We start from the raw sequence: 21,279 nt of genomic DNA on the forward strand, positions 1-21,279 counted from the left end.
GAAATTTAGAGCGAATTCTATCATGTTTCTGATGATGACGTGAAAAAAATCAGAAAATATAACTTATTATCAATATGTTAGATAGTATATATGAAATCTATTTTTGAATTTTTTTATTAGCATCTCATGAAAAGAAAATCGACAAAATTTCGATAAATTAATTTCTTGAAGCGTAGATATGGGCCTGAAGGGTGTACAAGCAAGGCGGGTTTTGAATTTTAATAACTGTAACCGCTCTATTTAGTCGGTTAGTAGTTATTTTATAACTAGCAGCGGTTTTATAACCCTTTTTTGTTATTATTATTATTTTTTTATAATATGGGCTTTTGGGTCTTTTGAGGTGTTTTGGGCATTTTTATGCCTGTTTTTTTAGCTTATTTTAAATATTTTTGGATCAAAATGTTCCTAAAAATAATAAATATAATAAAACCTATCCATAACTCGTATTTAAAACGAGACGATTTGAAGTTTAACACCAAAACAGCGCGGTTTTAATGTTATATTTTTAATATAAAATATAAAATATATACTTATATTATTATACATAAGGGTAGGCGGTTAGCAGTTATTAACCGTTTTTTTTACCCATAAAATCGCTAATCGCTCCGCATTAAACGGTTATCGGTTTTATATAACTGCCTACTAAAGTAGTTAGTAGTTGCGGAGCAGAACTAAAATGTTTAATTTGGAAGTGGCAAAATTTTTTTTAAAACTTATTGGGAGATAAAAATTAATTTTTAAATATATATCTAATTTTTTATTTTTGATGCCACATCTAATTTTTTCTTGGATGTACACCCCCTAGATATGGCATAGACATAGAGACTGAACTTTACTAGATTTACAAAGCTTAGCTTGAAAGAGATTCATAGAAGATTTTATTTTTTTTGTTCCCTCCATTTAAAAGAACAAGAGGCAGGAATTATCAGGAAAAGAAAAAGAGTCATAACGGCCGAGCGGTGCTGTTCGTACGAAGAGGACATCGAAGTAACGAACACGCGACAGAACATTGCGCGCTTTCTAGGCGAGTCCCATGGAGACCGTCCGGCGGTGACCTGTTCGTGGACAAAATTTAAAAAATGAGGCCCTCAACGGACCAAACGAAGCGTACAACCAATGAATCTGAAGCTCCACGACACGTGTAATTCGCACGCACAACATCGCATATCCACCACACCCTCTACTCCGTCCTCCCCATTCCCCATTTCCCCAATTTTCCAACTCTTCAATTATATTTTCCACACATTTTCCAATTTTACCCCTCTCCCTCATTCCAAACCCTTTCCTTTTTCAGTCTCTTTCTCTCGCTTTGAAGCCGTTGGAACGAAGAAAGGAACCCAAGGAGAGACCACACAGCTGTGCCTTTGCCGATCCGCGCGACTTAACTCGTCCGTGTCAACTCATGGCCTCGGCTATCTCGGAGCGAGTTGAGCTGGCCAAGCTCTGCAGCTCTCGGGACTGGTCCAAGGCCATCCGAGTCCTTGACTCGCTCCTCTCCCAGTCTTGCGCCATCCAAGACATCTGGTCCGTACACACGCACTTCTCTCGATTCCGAGTACCCACTGATATTGTCTTCAAATTTCCATGATTGATTGGTTAGCTTTCATAGAAGAGGATTTGGTGACTGATTCTGATTTGTAACTATGAATGTTGGTTTCAGCAATAGAGCCTTCTGTTACAGCCAATTGGAGCTCCACAAGCACGTGATTAAGGACTGTGACAAGGCGCTTCAGCTCGACCCCACGCTTCTTCAAGCTTACATCCTCAAAGGTCTTTCTTCGCTCAAATTCTCCAATGAACATCTGATCTGATTTCGCTCATTTTAGACAATTCCAATTAAATATTATCAGTCAGACCTCAATTCTTAGCCTAATGAAAATTTTAGTACGCACTTTGTGCTAAATGTGAATACGTATGCGAATAATTGATGCAGTGCTAGGTGAGAAATGTTAGGGTTTAATGAAATGAATAAATAATATTTGTTCTTTGGAAGTTTTAAATTTAAGGCTTGTACCTGATTATGAAGCAATGTAAAACATTAAAGTAATGATGAATTTGCCTACAGTCACAAAAATGCTTCTAGCCTGCTTAAATTATAAATATGATCTTCTTAGGACTCCCTTTGCTACAGAACTATTCTTTTGCATTTTATACTCATGCTCCATGCAAGCAAAGAAATTTTTACTGTGATAAGCATGTTGAAAATGTATTCTGTTTATGGTCTCTTGAATGCGCCCTTAGTTGGTGCTTTTAATTATTATTTGATGAAAAAATTGGCTCATTTATTTGCAACTATAGTGAAAAATGCATTTTCTCTATTTGGTTTCTTTGTATTTCTTTCTTGTTGTTTTGCTTTGTTCTTGTACTCAAGGTGCAAAATGCATTAGTCTTTGGGATTCATGTATTGTATTGTGCGCTGAGTCTAGGTTTTATTTTATTTTAATTTGTTTTTAATTCTAGGTTGTGCATTTTCTGCTTTGGGAAGGAAAGAGGATGCTCTTTTGGTTTGGGAGAAAGGGTATGAACATGCTGTGCATCAGACTGCAGATCTGAAGCAATTGTTAGAACTGGAAGAGCTTGTGAGGATTACAAAACAAGAAAGAAGTACTACACATGAAAACAATGTGATGGAATATAGGTCATCTATGTCTTTATCTGGCTCAGGACCTCATACGAATGGTAACTCAAGTGAAACTTATGCGAATAACAATGAATTGGGTGATGAATCTAAATTATGCAGCGACTCAAAGGATAAATCCGAGATTCATAGCAAGTCTAGTGATAATCTTGACCTGTGCAATGGATTTAGTGATAAATCCCAGGAGAATACAAATTTTGAGAGCCAAATGAATGGGAATCATGATATTGTCGATAAATTGAGTTATGAGTCTGATTCGTTTAGCGACTTAAGCGATACATCTGAGCCATGCAGTAAATTATCTATGAATTGCGACAGCTCAAGCAGTACAACTGAAACTCACAGCAAGTTGAGTGACAAATCTGACATACATAATGAAATAACTGAGGAAGCCAAGAGAAATAAAAAGTTCTGTGTTGCTAGGATTTCAAAGACCAAGTCAATAAGTGTAGATTTTCGACTATCGAGGGGTATAGCACAGGTAATTTTTATCACCATGTCTTGGAACAGAATTTAAAAAAAGAAGAAGAAGAAATTTCATTGCGGTTAGTATTTGTACTGTATTCTAACTGTTTAAAGGCATGCCTTCTGTTAAATATTATAATCTCTCTTTTTTCAGGTTAATGAAGGGAAATATGCTTCTGCCATTTCAATCTTTGACCAGGTAAAACGTGGACCTTGTGAGTTAATCTGATGATTGTCTTTGGACTTCCTACGAGAGCTAGAATAATAGGACTAATAAGTTTTATAAGCATTTCCCAGATACTGAAGGAGGATTCTACTTATCCTGAGGCACTAATAGGAAGAGGAACAGCAAATGCATTCTTACGAGAACTAGAAGCTGCTATTGGTGATTTTACGAAGGTATTTGAATAATTAATATCTGAATGTTGTTGAACAAATATTGTTGTGACACCTGTATATAAGTAATTTTTATGATTTATATCTTAGGCTATACAATCAAATCCATCTGCTGGTGAGGCATGGAAGCGCAGAGGGCAAGCTCGAGCTGCATTAGGGGAATCTGCTGAGGTAAGTGTGGCATGGAACCTTTGTTTACTGTCTTTTTCTATACATGCTGATCTTTGTTTTATGAATGTTCATGTGATCAATCATGCTTATTAAGGTTTCCTAGATATGACTGACTTACTCATCTATGGATAGAGGGCTTGGATTCTCTGCCTATGCATAGCATATTAGCTTTCATAAATAAATAATTTCTTGGGCAAAAATGATGCCCTGGACAACTGGCTAAGAGGTTTGCAATACACAGTATACTCCTTTTGTAACAGAACAATCGATTTATTTATATTTGAAATTTTAGAGGCTGCTATTACATGGTTCAAATTACTTATATGTTGAGTAACCCAAAATTCATAGGATTTGCATTTGTAGAAATACTGATCCATATATACACAACATTTTATTCCCTCTTGATACCAGGCTATTGAAGACTTGACAAAAGCATTAGAGTTTGAACCAAACTCAGCAGATATCTTACATGAAAGGGGTAACTTGCTTAGGCCCAACTCTTTCCATTTTATGTCACAGATTATATTGAAATCACTTGCTGCTGACACTTGGCTACATCTTCTAATAGTTACTCATGGTTCAACTTTCAGAGACAGATGTCTATCTAGCTTGATAGTATAGTTAACTATAAAAGTTGAGACATTTAATAATTCCTATGGTAGTTGTTTTCTATAGAATTATAAAATAAAAAGGTGTCATTAGAAGATACCGAGACTTCAGCATTGTCACCTTTTTATATGAAAAAAAAAACCTTGGGCATAATACCTTTTTTCAAAAAAGGAAATGGCAGTTCTGTGGCATACAAGTGATCAAGTGGTTACTTTTATTTGCAGGAATTGTTAGTTTTAAGTTTAAGGATTTCTATGCTGCTGTCGAGGACCTGTCTACATGTGTGAAGCTCGACAAGAATAATACTTCTGCATACACATATTTGGTGAGTATTCAACATCTAAGCCTTGCTGTTATTGTCTAGTAGAAGGTCATGCACTTTTACCTTGGAAAATATATATTTTTTACTGTTGACTGAGCAAATATTGGCTTTCATAGGGTTTGGCATTATCTTCAATTGGTGAATATAGAAAGGCTGAGGAGGCACATATGAAATCAATTGAACTGGATCGGAATTTCCTTGAGGCTTGGGCTCATCTAACCCAGGTATCCATGAGCAATTACTCTGTTTTACCCTGTGAGATTATCTTGTGGACCTCTATCTATTTATGCTTCAACAAAAAAAAAAGTCTTCGCATCTAAGTATCATCTATGCATATGTCCAGTGGTTTCATTTACAAGTAAAAGAAGCCTGTCATGGAATTTATAATGGGTGCAAATCTCTCTCTGTAATCTAATAATTCCTTTTTGACTGCGGAATTATTTTCCTTCATAAGCGCTAATGTATCCTTCTAGTTGCTCCTTTTGTGCTTCTCTTGTTCTATGTTGCATCCCTCATATGCATCAAGTAGGTTCTGCATATTTGGCTTTCATGAGGCAAGCAGCTATAACAAGTTTTGTGGTTGTGGATGTGTGGTTTGTTGTAGCTCTTTCAAGATTTGGCAAACCCAACAAAGGCTTTGGAATGCCTTCAGGAAGTTCTACAAATTGATGGAAGGTAAGCATTGTTTACCTTTAAGATGCCACTTATGCTGTAAATTTCTAAAACGCTGAATTTTTCTGATGCCTGATTTTGACTAAGATGCTCATTTCTGTCCTGTATACTTTAGACATACTTGATAGTCTTAATACCTCATTGAATAGGTTTGCCAGAGCCTATCATTTGCGTGGGCTACTGCTCCACGGCATGGGAGAGCACAGGTATGTTCTATCATATTTTTGAGAATCTAAAAGGTTTTCATTATTGATATAATGTTAGTATTATTTATTCATTAAAGAGCATGATCTTATGTACTCATCATTGATACTTGAAGAGAGCTTGAGCATCGTTGCCATTTTCAGCTCTTTAAAGAGTCAAGGAGTCCAAATTTTGTGGAGACCACCCCTACCCCACAACTACCTTTTTTTCTTTTTTTTTTGGGTGTGTTTTTCACCTTGTCTACTCCTTTCTCTTAAATCATGGTGTTCATTCATATAGGTGCATTTGTTTGTTTGATAATGTTTTTTTTTTTTTTGATACGTAAACGAAAGTTTTAGTTTGATTATGTTGAAACCATCTAACATCATGTGCTTGCCTTATTGACACTACTCGTTCCTTCTTTCAAATGCATTTGATTTTTTTCCCCTTATATCTTCCCATATGGCCATTGATCCATCTTGACTTTCCACATCTTAGGCCTGGACATCATTAACCCACTCTAGTTTCACCCATTAAATTTGTACTTCTAGTGAACAATATACACAATAATTCCCTATTCCGAATATCTCTTGTAAGTTCAGCTATTGCAAGCATTATTTTCTTATAATTTTTTGGGTTTTTTGTTGTGTTCGAAGATATAGGTGTAAATGAGGCCTTTGGGGTTTAAAATTTTGGAAATTGTTTGACAATGGCTTTAATTACAGAAGCCAATCACTCTGATGGCATCCATTGAGTGCAGAATGGGAATAGCTTGCAGAAATTTCTAAAGAGGAGGGATTGGGAATATTTATTTTAGTTTGGAACCCAGTCTCCCCCTTCTCTTTTCTTCTGAAGTTTATTCAGGTGGTTAACCCTCAAAGGGGAACAACCTTTGGTAGACTTCTGGTTATGAAGACCTGGGCTACAATCTTAGTTCCATTATCTCATGGTGAATGTAGAATGAGAACAGGATTTCTTACCATGTTTCGCAAGCATACACTAAAATTGCATGGGTGATCCTTATAGTTTACCCTTTTTTCTTATTTACTTTTTATTTTTCCTTGCAGCTTTTTTTTTTTTTAATTTTTAATTTTTATTGTTTGTCCGTCTCAGCATCTAGCATTAAGATCCTAAACTTCTTCCCGTTGACAACCTGACTGAATTTAAAGAAAGAGGCAAGCTCTCTTAGATTGCAAGAAAGTGCCTAAAATCTTTCAAGCTCTTACCTTGTGTTGTATCTCTTTTGATAAACCTGGTCTTTGCCACATGCCATGTGTTTATCTAGCCGTTTCCAAAATGTAGATTTTCTGTTTCTGCTTTACGGCGTCCATGTTTTAAAATTTTATTTGTTCTATTTTTCTATTGATATCTTCAATGAGATATGAACTGAGGAAGATGAAGAGAAATAAGGTGGAGACATCTTCTCTTGAGGAACAAAGTATTAAGACACAGAGCCTGTCAGCAATGAATGAATGGAAAACATAAGTCGCAGAAGAGAAAAATACAAATGTAATAACTAATAAAAAATTTAATAATCCACTTAAGGTGGTATTTAGGTGCTAGAATGCCTACATGGTTGATAGCATCCCTTTTAGCTTTTATTCAATCTCCTACGTCCATAATCAACGGGAATGGGATAACCATTTTTCATAGTATTTTGAATTTAATGATGGAAAAGCCCAATTTACTTTAGAATTGCCTGAACAAGCTTATAATAGTCTGCTACTATGCTTAAAATAGAACTGATGGGTCAACATTAGCTTGTACTTTTATTTTTAGTCTTTTTTATGGTTGTTTCTTCATCAGCAATTTCACCTTTGTTTTTGGTGGTTAAATGCCTGGATTTAATATTACAGGAAAGCAATCAAAGATTTATCAGCTGGTTTGAGCATTGAGAATGATAACATTGAGTGTTTGTATTTACGAGCTTCCTGTTACCACGCAGTTGGAGAATATAGAGAGGCGGTATTGAAGAGTCTTTATTTTATTTTAGTTTAAATGAAGTTGCCTATTTCTTGCTGTTTTGCTTTAAAATACTAAATTTTGATTTGATGGTCATAGGTCAAAGACTATGATGCTGCGCTAGATTTGGAATTAGATTCGATGGAGAAATTTGTGCTTCAATGCCTGGCCTTTTATCAGGTTTGTTTTGCAAGTATGTATGCATTTCCAACCCTAGTTTTTGTGATGAGATGTAAAAAGTATCATGTTTATTCTTTTGCAGAAAGAGATTGCTTTGTATACAGCCTCTAAAATCAACAGTGAGTTTTGCTGGTTTGACATTGATGGAGATATTGACGCACTCTTTAAGGTAAATATATGTTTATGAAGATTATACTTCTCCTTGTTGATAATTTTCATTTCTGTTGTAGTCTCTTACTACTTTCCTTTTCTTTTTTTTTTTGATAAGTGTCTCTTACTACTTGCTTTCAATCACTTAATTGCAATGCATTGTTCTAATCTTTTATAATTTCTTATTTGCTGACATATTTGTAGTTTGAATCAGTAATGACCTGTTGCAAATTACTTGTCAAAAAAAAAAAAGACCTGTTGGAAATAAGAATGCCATGGACACAATACACAAGTGGAAGCTGTGTTATGTTTATAGCTTCTATTTTAGGCTAAATGAAATAAGTAAATCATAGTTCAATCTCAAGTCCCTATGATAAATCAACTATGTAAAAGGAGTCTTATAGGTGTTAACTAATGACAAGCTGTAAATGCCTTGAATAATTGAATGCAATGTTAATTATAATGGAGTTTCATTTAATGATACCAAAAGTTTATAATTATCAAAATTAATAAAAGGAAAAGTTATATGTTTTAATGTCTTGATGAAAGTCCTGATTTTTCTTTTGGCTTCAAATTTGTGTTCCATTTTAATGTTGCAGGGAATTGGATTGGTAGAGAGAATTTTCCTGACACTTGCTTCAGGAAGCTTAAGAGCTTCTGAAGCTGGTCATTATAATATTGAATTTTTTTTTTTTTTTTAACAATCCATTTTTCTAAATAAACCTCCTTTTGTTCACTGTTTGAGGTTAGCGTGCCCAAAGAGTGACCATTAATGATATGTATAGATGTGGTTGTTTGTGGGTTAAGCGCATCATTGTGCTAATCTTCTTTAGGAAATGAAGACATCCATGCCAAATGAAGATGGCGTGAAAGTTGAAACATAGCCTTTCAATGATGACATCTGTTTCAGAATAATTCTATATTACTAGATTTTTCAATCTATCCATCAATTTCTTCTTGAGAGAAACGGTGTAAAAATTTCCACGAGCATGTGATGGCTTTGCATCAGATATTGTGGCCAGGAACACACAATAAATGTTTCCTAATGTAATTATCAGCTAGTAGGAATTTACCAATTCATTTTTATTGCTTTTCCATTGCTTCAGCATCGACTTGGGTTAACTGTTATAATGTTTAATATATTCAGCAAGGTGAGATTCTGTTATTTGTATATATTACAAGTCAGATAACAATGCAAGAAGCATTAAAGAATTGCTTCCTGCTGCACACTTTTTATTTTATCTGAAAATTTTCTTCTAAATTCATGTTTATCGTATTTGTTTATGGGATCTTCAGGAGTACTGGTGCAAAAGGTTGCACCCCAAGAATGTATGTGAAAAGGTTTTCAGGCAGCCTCCCTTGCGGGAATCATTGAAGAAGGGTAAGCTGAGAAAGCAAGATTTTGCTGTTACAAAACAGAAGGCTGCTCTTCTGCAGGTTGCTGATTCCATTGGTAGGAAAATCCAATATCATTGTCCTGGCTTCTTACCGAATAGGCGTCAGGTGATTCATATCAATGATGAATTTGAAGTTGATCTCCATTACTTGTTCTTCTTAACATTCTTTCTATTTTCATGGCCATTTAGTGAAATGTTATTTTAATCCATTAAAGGCTTATTATCATACATTTATTGCCTTGCTAAAAAAAATGACTGTTTTTTATGGGGGAAGGTGAAATGACACTGTTATTTCTTTTATTTTGGTTTATGTTAGTCTTAAATGCCTACGTTCAGTAGAAGCTGATGGTCGTGCACTGTTTATGGACGTTTGTGATTTTACCATATGTCATACTGGGAACAAAAGCAAAATCAGATATGATCTTTTTATTTGGTTGTATGATCTTTTTATTTGGTTGCTTGAGTAAAAGAATTACACTTTCTGTAGCTACATCAATTTTTTTTTTTTCATATGATTATGACTAGTTTAAATATTTGTTCAGGAGATAAAATGGGGCACATGTAACATTCTCAATCAGACTTTGGCTTTGTTTTACAATTTGATCCAAGTTGTTTAAACTAATGGAGCATGTATCGGTTTTCATAATGGGAAAATGTCATAATAGTATTGTGTTTTACAATTTGATCCAAGTTGTTTAAACTAACAGAGCTGGTATCGGTTTTCATCATGGGAAAATGTTATAATAGTTTTGACTTTTACTACGATTTAAACCTATTAAAGTGGACTTCATTCTACATGGTTTTTATGAAATAATATTTTAGCATTTTTTCTTCTTCATATTTTAGTTTAATTTAGTTTTAACTTTATCAATCAACTGTGTTTTCACTCAGTTTTAGAAATCAACTCTGCATGTTTTCATTTCTCTGAATCTCCTCACATGCTCTTTAAATTGTTGACTAGTCATCCATAGTCATCCTGACTCATCCAATATGGATGCCAATACTTATTTTCTCTGTTCTCCTTGTATGTTCTATTAATGTTGTTCATATTTTATAATGTATCAGCATCGCATGGCAGGATTGGCTGCTATTGAAATTGCACAGAAGGTTTCAAAAGCTTGGCGGTCCTTGCAAGTGGAATGGAAACATTCTAATAAAAATACATCAAAGAATGGTAAGAGAGCCCGGAGAAGGGAAAGAATTAATATGGCCAGCCAGAATAGAGGTGGTGCTGGTTGTAGTACAAGCGGTTTCTCAGAGCCATCGACTTCATATGGGATTACAGAAGAAAGATCATTTGGCCGTTCTATGATGAGATGGCAAGATGTTTACTCATTGGCTGTCAAATGGAGACAGGTTTCTGAACCTTGTGACCCAGTTGTGTGGATTAACAAATTAAGGTATTCCATCTTAATGCCAAGTAGACTAGAATGTCTGACTGTGGTCCCATTTGTTGTGTTAGAAATTTCTAAATTTCTAAATTTTGTTGTTTGAAAGCTAATTTATTTCCTTCTGTAAAATAAGTTACTGTATCCATTTGTTGCTTTTAGACATTTCTCTTGTTCTAAGTTTGTTTTACTCTATATATCTGTGTTATTTGGTTCAGTATCTTTTGTGCCTGCTATAATATTTTATTAAAATATCACATTTTTAATATATTCTTTAATACACGGTGATGCAACCCTAGAGCTGCGTTCTTTCCTAAGATTAACTAGATTATGTCAAATGAGTATTATAAGATGAATTAATAAGAATGTTCAGGCACAGGCACCAACCTGAGACGACCAAGCCTTCAACCGGTTACCTTTAATATTTGTTAACACTGTCAACATCTATGAAGAAAAGGATCGCTAGTCAGTTGGCTCATGTTGGCTGGGCGACGGCTTGTTTGAATTAAACCTAGTCTTGTTAGGGACCTTGTCCACTTTGCTTAGCATCGCTCTACCTTAATCATAACCCTAATGTTGGCAGGTTCACATTGAATCTTTCTAGCTCTATGTTTGCTGACTGTCCATGCTTATTGTTGGGCGGTTATATTTTGTCTTATCAACTTTCATTAACTTGGATTGGACAGAAATTTTTATTCCGGATGCGGGATGCAAAATCCAGATACTCTAACCTCCAGGATCTGACATATTTGTTTGAGTTATATGTACAGAAGATAAATGATGCATATGGAAATATATATATATATATATATATATATAAAATTGCATGTTTAGCTTTAATATTACATATATATTAAGAACAACTCCATTTTTTTTCAGTTGCCCAGAAATAGATTTGGGTTTATTGCAAATGTAGGCACTTATTGTCAAAATATGGTCGGGCCAGTTTTTACTTGGACAAAACATCATAATTGTTGCTCGATATCAAAGCCATTTTGATTGCCAATGTTTGGATGATCTTTAATTTTTATCATAAAATCTAGCTTTTTAGTTGAATAATTGAGAAATAAACTCAAATAATTACTTGTGTTGGTTTTTTTGGTTCTATGGGATTCGCTTCAATTCAGTGAAGAGTTCAATGCTGGATTTGGCTCTCACACTCCAATGATTCTTGGTCAGGCAAAAGTTGTTCGCTACTTCCCAAATTATGAAAGGTAAAAGCCTATTCTGGACTGATTTTAGCGTGAAACTATTTATGATTCTCATTATTTGTTAATGCTGCAGAACGTTAGATGTTGCAAAGACTATCATAAGGGAGAAATTGTATGTGTACAGCAAGGCAGATGAAGTTATTGATCTATCCGAAGATGGGAAACTGAAAGATGTGAGTTCTTTTACAGTCATTTTGAACCTATTTTAGTCTCTGTGCAGACAAAAAATGATCATTTACTTTTTAAGACTCAGGAAGCTATTTGTCAAAACCCCATACCATAGAGACTAAAAATGCATTTATCCCAAATTTATAATATTTTAGGGATGTTAAAGCATTAGTTAAATGATTAAATTCACTCTTTCCTATCAATTTAAGCTTTTGAGACAATTAAGGATGGGAAAAGTCCACATTTCTCCCTCAAACTACCACCCAATTGATAAAGTCCCCCCAAACTTTTGATTGCAACAATGTTTTTCCCAAACTACCAAAAATTATCAATGTCCCCCCCAATGAAAAAAACCCTTAATAAAAAAAATTTCTAAAAATTCCTTAAAAAAAAAAAACTAACGAAAAAAAAACCGAAAAACCCTGCTGGAACATGGCGTGAGCTATCCCTTGGCCAAAATGGATTTTTAGCCCTAACAGGATGTTTGAGACAACTTGGCCAAATGGATTTCTTTGAGGCAAGGTTGTGATCTTTGGTCGAAAATTTTCTATGATGGACACGTTCCATCTGCGAATTTTGCAGTCACTATGTGTGGTGAATAGCATTCTTCCATAGGCCAAAAGGGCACAAACTTGATCAGAATTATCCCTTATGCAACTGATTTCAGTGCAGTCTGGTTGCTTCCAGACGGGGTCTGCTCTTAGAGCCAGTGAATAGAAAATCTTGTGTAAGTGTGATAGAGAAAATGTTACCTTCATGGCAGTGGAGAGAGGCTATGTGCACACGTTGGAGAGTGTCCCTGGTGTCTCAAGGCTCATAGGCCGTAGTGGGATTGATGTTGCGAAGCAAAAGACAGCCTTGGAGAAGCAAACTGGATGTTAGGTTCAGATGAATTCTGATGAGCACCAAAAGAGAGTCTCCTAGGTAAATTGATGTTCTTCCATTCTTCATCCATGAAGATTCTAAGGTCCTTTTGGCCAAAGGGTTGGCCACCCCTGTTCCTACAAGTTTTTTGGGGCATTGACAATTTTTGGTAATTTTGAGGAACATTATTAATTGGGTTGTAGTTTGAGGAGTATGTGGACTTTTCCCTTTAATGATTTAACATGGTATTAGAATAGAGATCCTGAATTTGAACTTTAACTCCACATTATACCCCCATTTAAGTTAAATATTCTATTTGTTGGTCTCACTTATTGAGGGAGAGTTTGGGCCACATGTAACCGAAAGTGTTAGTATATTAGTTAAATGATTAAATTAAACATTTACTATCGGCTTAAGTTTTTGGGACAATTAGTAATCTAATAGAGGACTTAAGAAAATGAAAAAACATTCCATTTTATATGATATTATCACCTTTATATCGTACTTTTTGGGTTGATTTTGTTTTGCATGATTACCTTTGTCAGACATATATGCTTTTTCATTTATTGAAAATTCAATATGGTAGCTAATTTTAACATACACGCAGATTATCAATGCAAAATCCTGCTCTGATCTTTACGGAGTCGTTGGTGAGGACTTCTGGTTGGCTACTTGGTGCAACAGTACTGCCATTGAGGGGTAATAGAAACTAAAGTTTAATATCCTGTGCATTCAACTTTCTTGTAATTCCTAGTTTTTATTGTTTATGCTTATTTCAGGAAGCGGCTTGAAGGGACGAGGATAACCCTAGTAAAAATGTAAATTATAGTTTTGCTTTGCTGCTTGCCTTGCATTTTTTCCTTTCCTTTACCTTTTATTTTTTATTTTTTTTATTTTTTATTTTTCTAAAAAAAAAAAAAATCCATTATACGTAACTTTCTCTACATTTCACACATCAAATAATATTCCTAGGGGAGAAGGCAGATTCGACTTTGCAATCAGAACACCCTGTACGCCTTCTAGATGGGATGAATTTGATGCAGAAATGACAGCGGCATGGGAAGTATGTTACTCTAGATTTCATATTTACACATATATAGCCTATATTTCATGAGCAAAGTGCACTACTTAAAAGTTTGAGCCATAGCTTTTTCCTGGGGATTTCATACCTCTTGATATGTTGTTAGATTCTGGATCTCAGAACTAGTTGAGCTTAATCTGCAATGCAAGTGGACTTTTTTTATTTTATTCAGTTTCTATTCTTTAGACGATACTCAACCAGTCTTCCTCAGGAGATGTACTTTCCTCCCTACTGGGTAGTTTTCTCCACTGGATGTGCTGCACTCTGGTGTTGTAACTCTTTACAGCTCTATAAACGTTCTGAAACAACCCTGACAGATTCATCTTTCTCATGATCCCAACCAGATGGCTTAGACATATTTATGGAGTTCCTTGTTGAAAAAACAGACTGCTGATGCAAGTAAAGCTACTGTAAATTTCTTCACAACTATAACCTAGCAAAAATAGGTATTTAGTCCAGCAGTATTGTAAGGGCGCCTAAGCATGCTTTAAGCTTTGAGCTCAGTGATGCCCAGATGTGGCGCATCAGTAGCTACCTATTCAGCCTAGCTTTATTAGAAGTACGTGTAGGCTTGCTTTAAGCCTGGAGCTCAGCAAGGCTCACATTGCACATGGAGTCCCTCCGGAAGGCACCTTCTATGGACACAGCTCAAGCACAAAAGCATGTGCTTTTCTTCTAAGCTCATATTAATCAAAGTCTCATATTTCTGGTAACTGTATCAAATGCAATTTGACCATATTATCATGGTTTCTTGGCTTTAATGTTGTTCCTTAACTTTAAGATGAGATATTTAAAACTAGAACCTTAAGCAAATGAAAGGAATCCTTTGTAGTGGCTATTGTAATTCTGCACTTCACCTTTTATCTTTGTTGTTTGCTTTGACTTCAAATTTGGAAATTCTTCTTGTTTATATTGTATCAATGCATTTTGTTCTTTGAACATATTTCGTGAATTGATGTGCTTGAGTGGTTGAATTTGTCATATATATTAAGATCTAATCTATCTGTATCATTGCATACGGTAAAGTTACAATATTATTCAATTTTCTGTCCAAACTGCTTCTATTTTTTAAGTTTTCCTACACGCATTGCACTTAAACTCGGGCTCTGCCATGCCTTGCACTTTGCACTTGAGCTCTAGGTGACCTTAGGGGCCTCTAGGACGGTGATCCCAATACCTTGCCTAGCCTCAAGCTGCTTAAGCAAGATTTTATGACTTGATCCACATTTTCTTTCATGGTGAGGCTGCTGGATACAACTGGACCACTAGGTCAGTGGTAGTCTTAGAACTTGGATACAATGTTTTCTCTCTTGCACTCAGCATTTCAACTTTCAACTATAGGGAACTTCTCCTAGATCCTCATCCTCATTGTGCATATAATATTGGAGTCTATATATTCTTGTTTCTCTTTTGCTAAATCAATCGTATCAGTTGCATCTTTCTGTGATGCTTTTTTTCACTCTTTGGAGATTTGAAGTTTTTAATTTCCTTTTCATCCATGTTGAATCAGCTGTAACATTTGCATGTGCCTACTATGTAATGACAGGCTATACGCAATGCTTATTGCGGTGAGAATTATGGGTCTACTGACTCCAGTGTACTTGAAAATGTGAGAGATGCAATCTTAAGGATGACATACTACTGGTAAAATGTGATTTTCAGTGCACAGAAATGGTTCGTTTGCTGCAGACAATTTATAGTTGTGTTAATAAACCCAATTGGTTCTTTCAGGTACAATTTTATGCCGCTGTCAAGGGGTTCTTCTGTTGTTGGGTTTGTCGTTATGCTTGGATTACTTCTTGCAGCTAACATGGAGTTTACGGGAAACATACCTCCAAATATACAGGTGGATTGGGTAGCCATTCTAAGCTTTGATCCAAGCTCCTTTGTTGAATCTGTGAAAAGTTGGTTATATCCATCTCTTAAGGTGACAACTTCCTGGAAAGATTTCCCAGATGTGACATCTGCTTTTGTAACAACGGGAGCAGTTGTGGCTGCTTTGAGCTCCTATGATGATTGAACTGCTTTAAATTTTGAAGAGGTGAGTTAACTACATCATTATGTCTGATAAATGTGGCATGGGACATGAATATGGACCTCTCCTCTTTTGTTTTATTTCCATTGCATTTTGAAATCCAGTTGTCTTGTAAAATGTTGCAAGAGAACTTGAAAGAACTTGTTCCAGAAGGTTGAAAATATAAAGGAAATGATCATGAAATCGTATTAATTTTTTCCTGCACTCGCCATTCTTAACCTCGCTGCTAAATGACATAACTATATCGCTGTAATAAAGTAATATTTTGAGGTAATAAAATTTACTTAGGGTAGATAAGAAATTAACTTGTTTGGCATGTTATTGACTATACATAATTGCAGCTTTGTCTTGGTGATGCCAAAGTAAAATATGCAGTAATCTCATCTTTGTGGGCGAATTGATGCAGCAAAACATTGCAAATTGCAAGGGAAAAGCTGTTTAACTGTTGGCAGTGGATGATTGTACTATCTTGGACCTGTGGAGGATGGTAAATTTTAGGCGAGAAATCTCCAAATCCACACCGGCTTGTGGCATTGTAAAAGTTGCGTGTTGTACATTAATGTACGGTACACCATTCTGGAATAATAAAATATTACCCTAACCAACCCCCCCAAACCCCGCACCCACCCCCCCCCCCCCCCGGCCCCCTCTTTTTATATTTATACAATGAAAATAAATATGCTTGACATGATTCAGCCCAAAAGGGATTAATATATTCTGTTAACTTGGTGTAGATTTAACTAGCCTGGTTTTCCCCCTTAACCCCCTTGGGGTGTTTTGTTTTCTTTTTGCAGTGTTTTTCCTAATAATTTCATCTGAATTTTTTCTAGCCCGTTCATGACTTGAGCTGTAAAGCATATGTATGTGCTGTCTGAACTTTTTTTCTTCAGAGTGGGGTTCGAATTGGAGTCACTATCCTGCATTCATAGTTCTGCGGAGCACTCCAAGATTTATGCTACCTACTCTTAACTAAATTATCTTTTGTTTTTGGCTTACGTAGAAGCATGATTTAGTGCGTTAGGTAGGATACGACATGAATCAAATCTAATTTGGGTAGAAAGAAAGATTGCCCGTCGATTTGTTGGAGACTTGGAGGTTTTGTATTGGTTGTAGATATATGGTCTTAATCTAAAGAATCGTCCATGTGAAAAAACGGAGAGCGGTTGAAGGTGAGGCTGCTCATTGTTGGCATCAAGGTCATTTTCAGGCATCCCAATCATATCACGATGCCGAGTCAAACAGCAGTGGATTTCCAAGTTCTAGTCACCAGGATTCACAAGCTGGTGTATTATATTAGTATAGTAAATTGGACAAACCGGCAATCGGGTTATTGGTTGAGGTTCTAACTCTTCTAATTAAGCTGACGTGGACCCACTAAACTTTTCATAATTCGGTCTAAATGTGCCCCATTCAATTTGTGGTGTCATAGAACTGGTAGTGTGAAGGAAGCTTATAAATTTGCTTACATAATGTCAAAAAGTCCTGTAGAGTCAGGAACACAGGGTCAGTCTCATTCAGGCATGGTTGACTGAACACCGTCATCAATGATCATGTTCTTTTCCACCCTAATTTCTGATACACACAGCCGTTTTGAAATGTGTCCATCTCCATCGACGCCGTCATCTTCTTCCCTCCTGGCTTCTCTGGCTTTCTTTTCCATCTCTCATCAACCAAATGCTCCTCTTCTACAATGGTGGGTATATCTGGAGAGAAAGAAAGCCCAACCAAGTACAAATGGAGAGTCGATCATATCTTCTATCATACCATTGATCAGCTCAAGAAATGAAGTACAGCATTCATAGATAAGCCAAAAAAAAAAAAAAAAAAAAAAAAGACAAATAAATGATAGCATCCACCGGTTGGTCCTAAGCAATGTGAGTTTGTAAATGCCTAAGCCACATTAGAGATTAATTATGTTACAATTATATGCTTCTTAATTCCATCCGTTCTTTCATTCAGTTGCTTGCTTAACATTAGAAAAGAATTAAAGATAGCTTGGGAGCTAAGTAAAAGACTTACCAAGGCGGCCCTTCTCCTTCCTCTTCATTTTCATGATCTTTATCACATGGTCAACTTGATGGTGGTCGTCGGATTCTTCTACTTTTCCTTCATGTTGATTATACCTCTTCAACTTGGCAGGAGCAAAAATCCACGTGGCGTTCATCTGCTTGTTAATCATACGTGCGGCATAGTACGGGATCTTTGTACGCTTGTTGGGGTTCTCAGAATTCAAGCAGTCGCTGACAAACGCTAAGCAGTCCATCAAGCTCTCTCTACCCAACTCTTCCATGTCATAAGCCTGTGATCTCCTCCACAGGCTCTTACCGTGAGGATTCGCCGCACTGGATAGACACAGAGCTCGAGTTGCGTCACTAATGGCAGCTTCTGGGTTTCTCAGCAGCAAATGGCATTGAGCTCTATTGCTGTAAAGAACAACTCTCTCTTTTCTCATCCTTAGTGGGCACGAATTCAAAGCCTCCGAGTACTTTATCACAGCCTTTTCAATGTCCCCTGACCAAAACCTTTGATTTCCATCCTTTTTCAGATTACACGCCAAGAGTTTTCTCTCCCCAACTTCTTGTTTAGACATTAGCTTCTCTCTCTTTTTCCTTTCAACCTTCAAGTCCCATATTTCTCCTAATGCTTGCTCAGCTCTTTTGCTCTTCAACTTCAAATTTCCATACTTGATCATGTGGTAATCTTTTAGGATTGCCTGTGTGATTGTATCTCCTACCTTTGATCTTCCTCCAGTGGCTCCAAGCTCCACCAAATCAACAAGAACTGGAGCTGCAATATCCATAGCGTTATATCTTGTTTCTGGGTCTTTAAGAATCAGCAAAAGACAATCAATGGCCGTGTACTGCCAGTCATCGGAGGATCTTGAGAGACTGCAAATACTCTGCATGATTTGTTTCAATTCTGCTACACTTGTTCTTCCAGTTTTTGTCTCGCAAAGAGTCCTAATGAGTCCTATCCCCGCAGGCGAGGACCGATATGCTAAACCACCCCACATTCCACACAAATCCTGCAAGAATTTGTTATTGCAGATTAAACTGAGAGATCTTTCTTTGCATGCAAAGCAGTTTAGGAGATATAGAGACCAGCATTGAAGCTGGGTAGCCCATTCCTCTGCCTTCCTGTTCTCAATCTCCAACACTCCAAGCCCTCTTGTCAGCAGCTCGCTGTGGTACTTCAATCTCTTTGAATCTCTCACACCAATGAACTTATCATAGACCTCGTCGAGGCATGTGGAGGCTATCTTCATAGCTAATTCTATGAGCTCCATCTCATGCACAGCAATGGCTTCAAAAGTTCTCTCATGGCTAGCCAAGTGACAAAGTGCTCGAACCGCGACTCTTTGCTCGACCCAACTAATCTTACCTCTCAAAAGCTCCATTAGTGGCAATATCACGCCTGATTTAACAGCTTTTTCTGCAAATTGAACTTTGCTCATGGTATAGGAGCCGACAATATGCGCTGCATAGTAAGGGATATAGATGTTCTGACCCTTAAGAAGCCAATCTCGGTCGTTGATGCTTTTGCGGATTAGTTTTGCCATGCACTCAAAGATGCCGAGAGATGGGAATTCTGGGTCATCCGTTTGAGTCATGGCGATCCTCCAGAGCCCACTGAGGGCGAGAATATGTTCTTGGTCGTCTCTGAGAGGCATTTCTTTAAAGAATTTGGAGATTTTAGCTTTTCTAATTGATGGGTCTGGCTCATTGATCATGGTACAAAAGAAACAAGATGCTTTGTTGCATGTTGGCTCAGCGGTTGGATTGTGTTGCCGTTGGGACTCCATTGCTAAGAGATGGAAATTAGTTGAAGAGTCTTCGGGGAGCTTTTTTGATGGATAGTGGGCATCAGAAAGATGATTATAAAAGACTTTGGTGGTACATTTATTTGAGCACGACTTGGATTATAAAAGCAAAAAAGTTGAGTTTAGAGAGAGAGAGAGAGAGAGAGTAAAAAACATCCTATGCGGCCACCACTTGTCCAAAAGAAACTAAACTGTCCAATAGCTGGGCCACATCATTGCCTCAAACATCAGATCTTTAAGTTAACGAGCCTCACATAATTCACAACATGACGAGTCTATCTATGATGGTGAGAATCATCAACACCATTTCCATCAACCTGAATCACTGAGCTGACCAGAAGGAACGTGCGTGTTGCCGTCTGCACCAAATCACATTGCACACGGTGGCTAGCTCTCATGTCATTTTACAGAATGAAATTCTGCAACAAAATGAGCAGACCACACCTGGTTATTATGCACTTGCACACCTACCATATAAACACTAATCATCAGCTGAGCCCCAAGTCCTGACCAAAAATGGGCTGTGGACCACAATTCCATTTCGGGATTATATAGTATATAGGATTAATACCTTGACAGCTTAATTTCAAATGAAAGATTAAAGGTGCAGCTAAGTCATGATGTAGCCCATCTTCGCTCCCTTTAAAATGAAGGTAACCAAACCAGCCTCTGGTCCCCTCCATAAGAAGCCAATCAAAGCTCGAATGTAACTCAGTTTCCAGCTCAGAAATCGAAAAAGAACCCATAAGATGTATATATATATATATATACAAACCAAGTACAGTTTTTTTGGGTCTCAAGAAACTGCGGCTTCCGCATATATGCTATGTGAAAAGTATGCTTTTAATCTTATTTTTAGTATGCTAACTTGGTTTAATAATGAGATTAGCGTTGGTGAAATGTTTTTTGCCACGATTACTAGCTTGAGAAGGATTAGGAGTCAGGATCTATCGGTGTTTACTTCTCATCTCGCCATCTGTATATCTTAGTTTTGTCTTTGGCGTGCGGCGTGCGCTACATAGATTTGTAGGCACATGATCCTTTGAGTTTGGCAACTCAGCTTGATTTTAAAACGTTTACTTTTTGGTGAAGAGCTTTTACTTTTTTGCCAAAAGAAGGGAATTACTCTTTGCCCTTTGGAGTACTACTGCTACATCAAAGAGAATTTTAATATTACTGTGAAAAAAAGATAAAAAGGAAAGAGAATTTAAATATTAACGAGCGACCAGCATTAATATTGAGATTCAATAAAAAAAAAACAAAAAATTGAGGTGGTAATTCCGTTCGGCAAACTTTTTATTAAAGAATTAGTCCAAAAGTCTAAGTTAATAAGGTTAGGCCACTTAACTATATTAACTAATTTTTTATATATATACAAATTTAAACTTATAAATGCACTCACAGCATCGATCTTTCATAATTCAGTTTTTGGAAATATGATGAAAGAAGAGATTTCCAATAATATGATAGTTTCATATATATTTGGCTTATTTTCTAAACATCCCGAAAAAATATTTTTCCTAAAATGACTATAAAAGAGAAGTATGAATTAACCAATTACCACCCA

At 36.4% G+C, this 21,279-nt stretch overlaps 2 protein-coding genes across 3 annotated transcripts; one reads left to right on the forward strand and one right to left on the reverse strand.

Moving 5' to 3' along the window:
- Nucleotides 1-1,059: 1,059 nt before the first annotated feature.
- Nucleotides 1,060-16,625, forward strand: SRFR1 (Tetratricopeptide repeat (TPR)-like superfamily protein). 2 transcript variants are annotated; one of them, XM_088517402.1, is made up of 24 exons: nt 1,060-1,524; nt 1,661-1,770; nt 2,461-3,119; nt 3,258-3,302; nt 3,401-3,502; nt 3,590-3,670; nt 4,082-4,148; nt 4,504-4,604; nt 4,718-4,825; nt 5,206-5,276; nt 5,423-5,479; nt 7,313-7,421; nt 7,518-7,598; nt 7,681-7,767; nt 9,045-9,251; nt 10,211-10,545; nt 11,661-11,747; nt 11,818-11,917; nt 13,384-13,475; nt 13,556-13,594; nt 13,749-13,839; nt 15,404-15,501; nt 15,589-15,898; nt 16,234-16,625. In XM_088517402.1, exons 1-23 carry the CDS (start codon nt 1,403-1,405, stop codon nt 15,875-15,877), a joined length of 3,138 nt encoding a protein of 1,045 aa, XP_088373528.1. In that variant the 5' UTR covers nt 1,060-1,402; the 3' UTR covers nt 15,878-15,898; nt 16,234-16,625. The 2 variants fall into 2 exon arrangements, with proteins under 2 accessions (XP_088373528.1, XP_059456252.2); XM_059600269.2 differs by having other exon boundaries at nt 1,063-1,524; nt 16,299-16,625.
- A 482-nt stretch (nt 16,626-17,107) lies between these two features.
- On the reverse strand, nt 17,108-19,747 carry LOC132188614 (uncharacterized). Its single transcript, XM_059603127.2, has 2 exons — nt 17,912-19,747; nt 17,108-17,595 (listed from the first exon to the last, which is right to left on the reverse strand). Exons 1-2 carry the CDS (start codon nt 19,692-19,694, stop codon nt 17,441-17,443), a joined length of 1,938 nt encoding a protein of 645 aa, XP_059459110.2. The 5' UTR covers nt 19,695-19,747; the 3' UTR covers nt 17,108-17,440.
- Between the last annotated feature and the right edge of the window lie 1,532 nt (nt 19,748-21,279).

The sequence above is a fragment of the Corylus avellana genome, chromosome 6 (assembly GCF_965113065.1).
Source record: "Corylus avellana chromosome 6, dhCorAvel1.hap1.2, whole genome shotgun sequence".
Classification (NCBI taxonomy): Eukaryota; Viridiplantae; Streptophyta; class Magnoliopsida; order Fagales; family Betulaceae; genus Corylus; species Corylus avellana.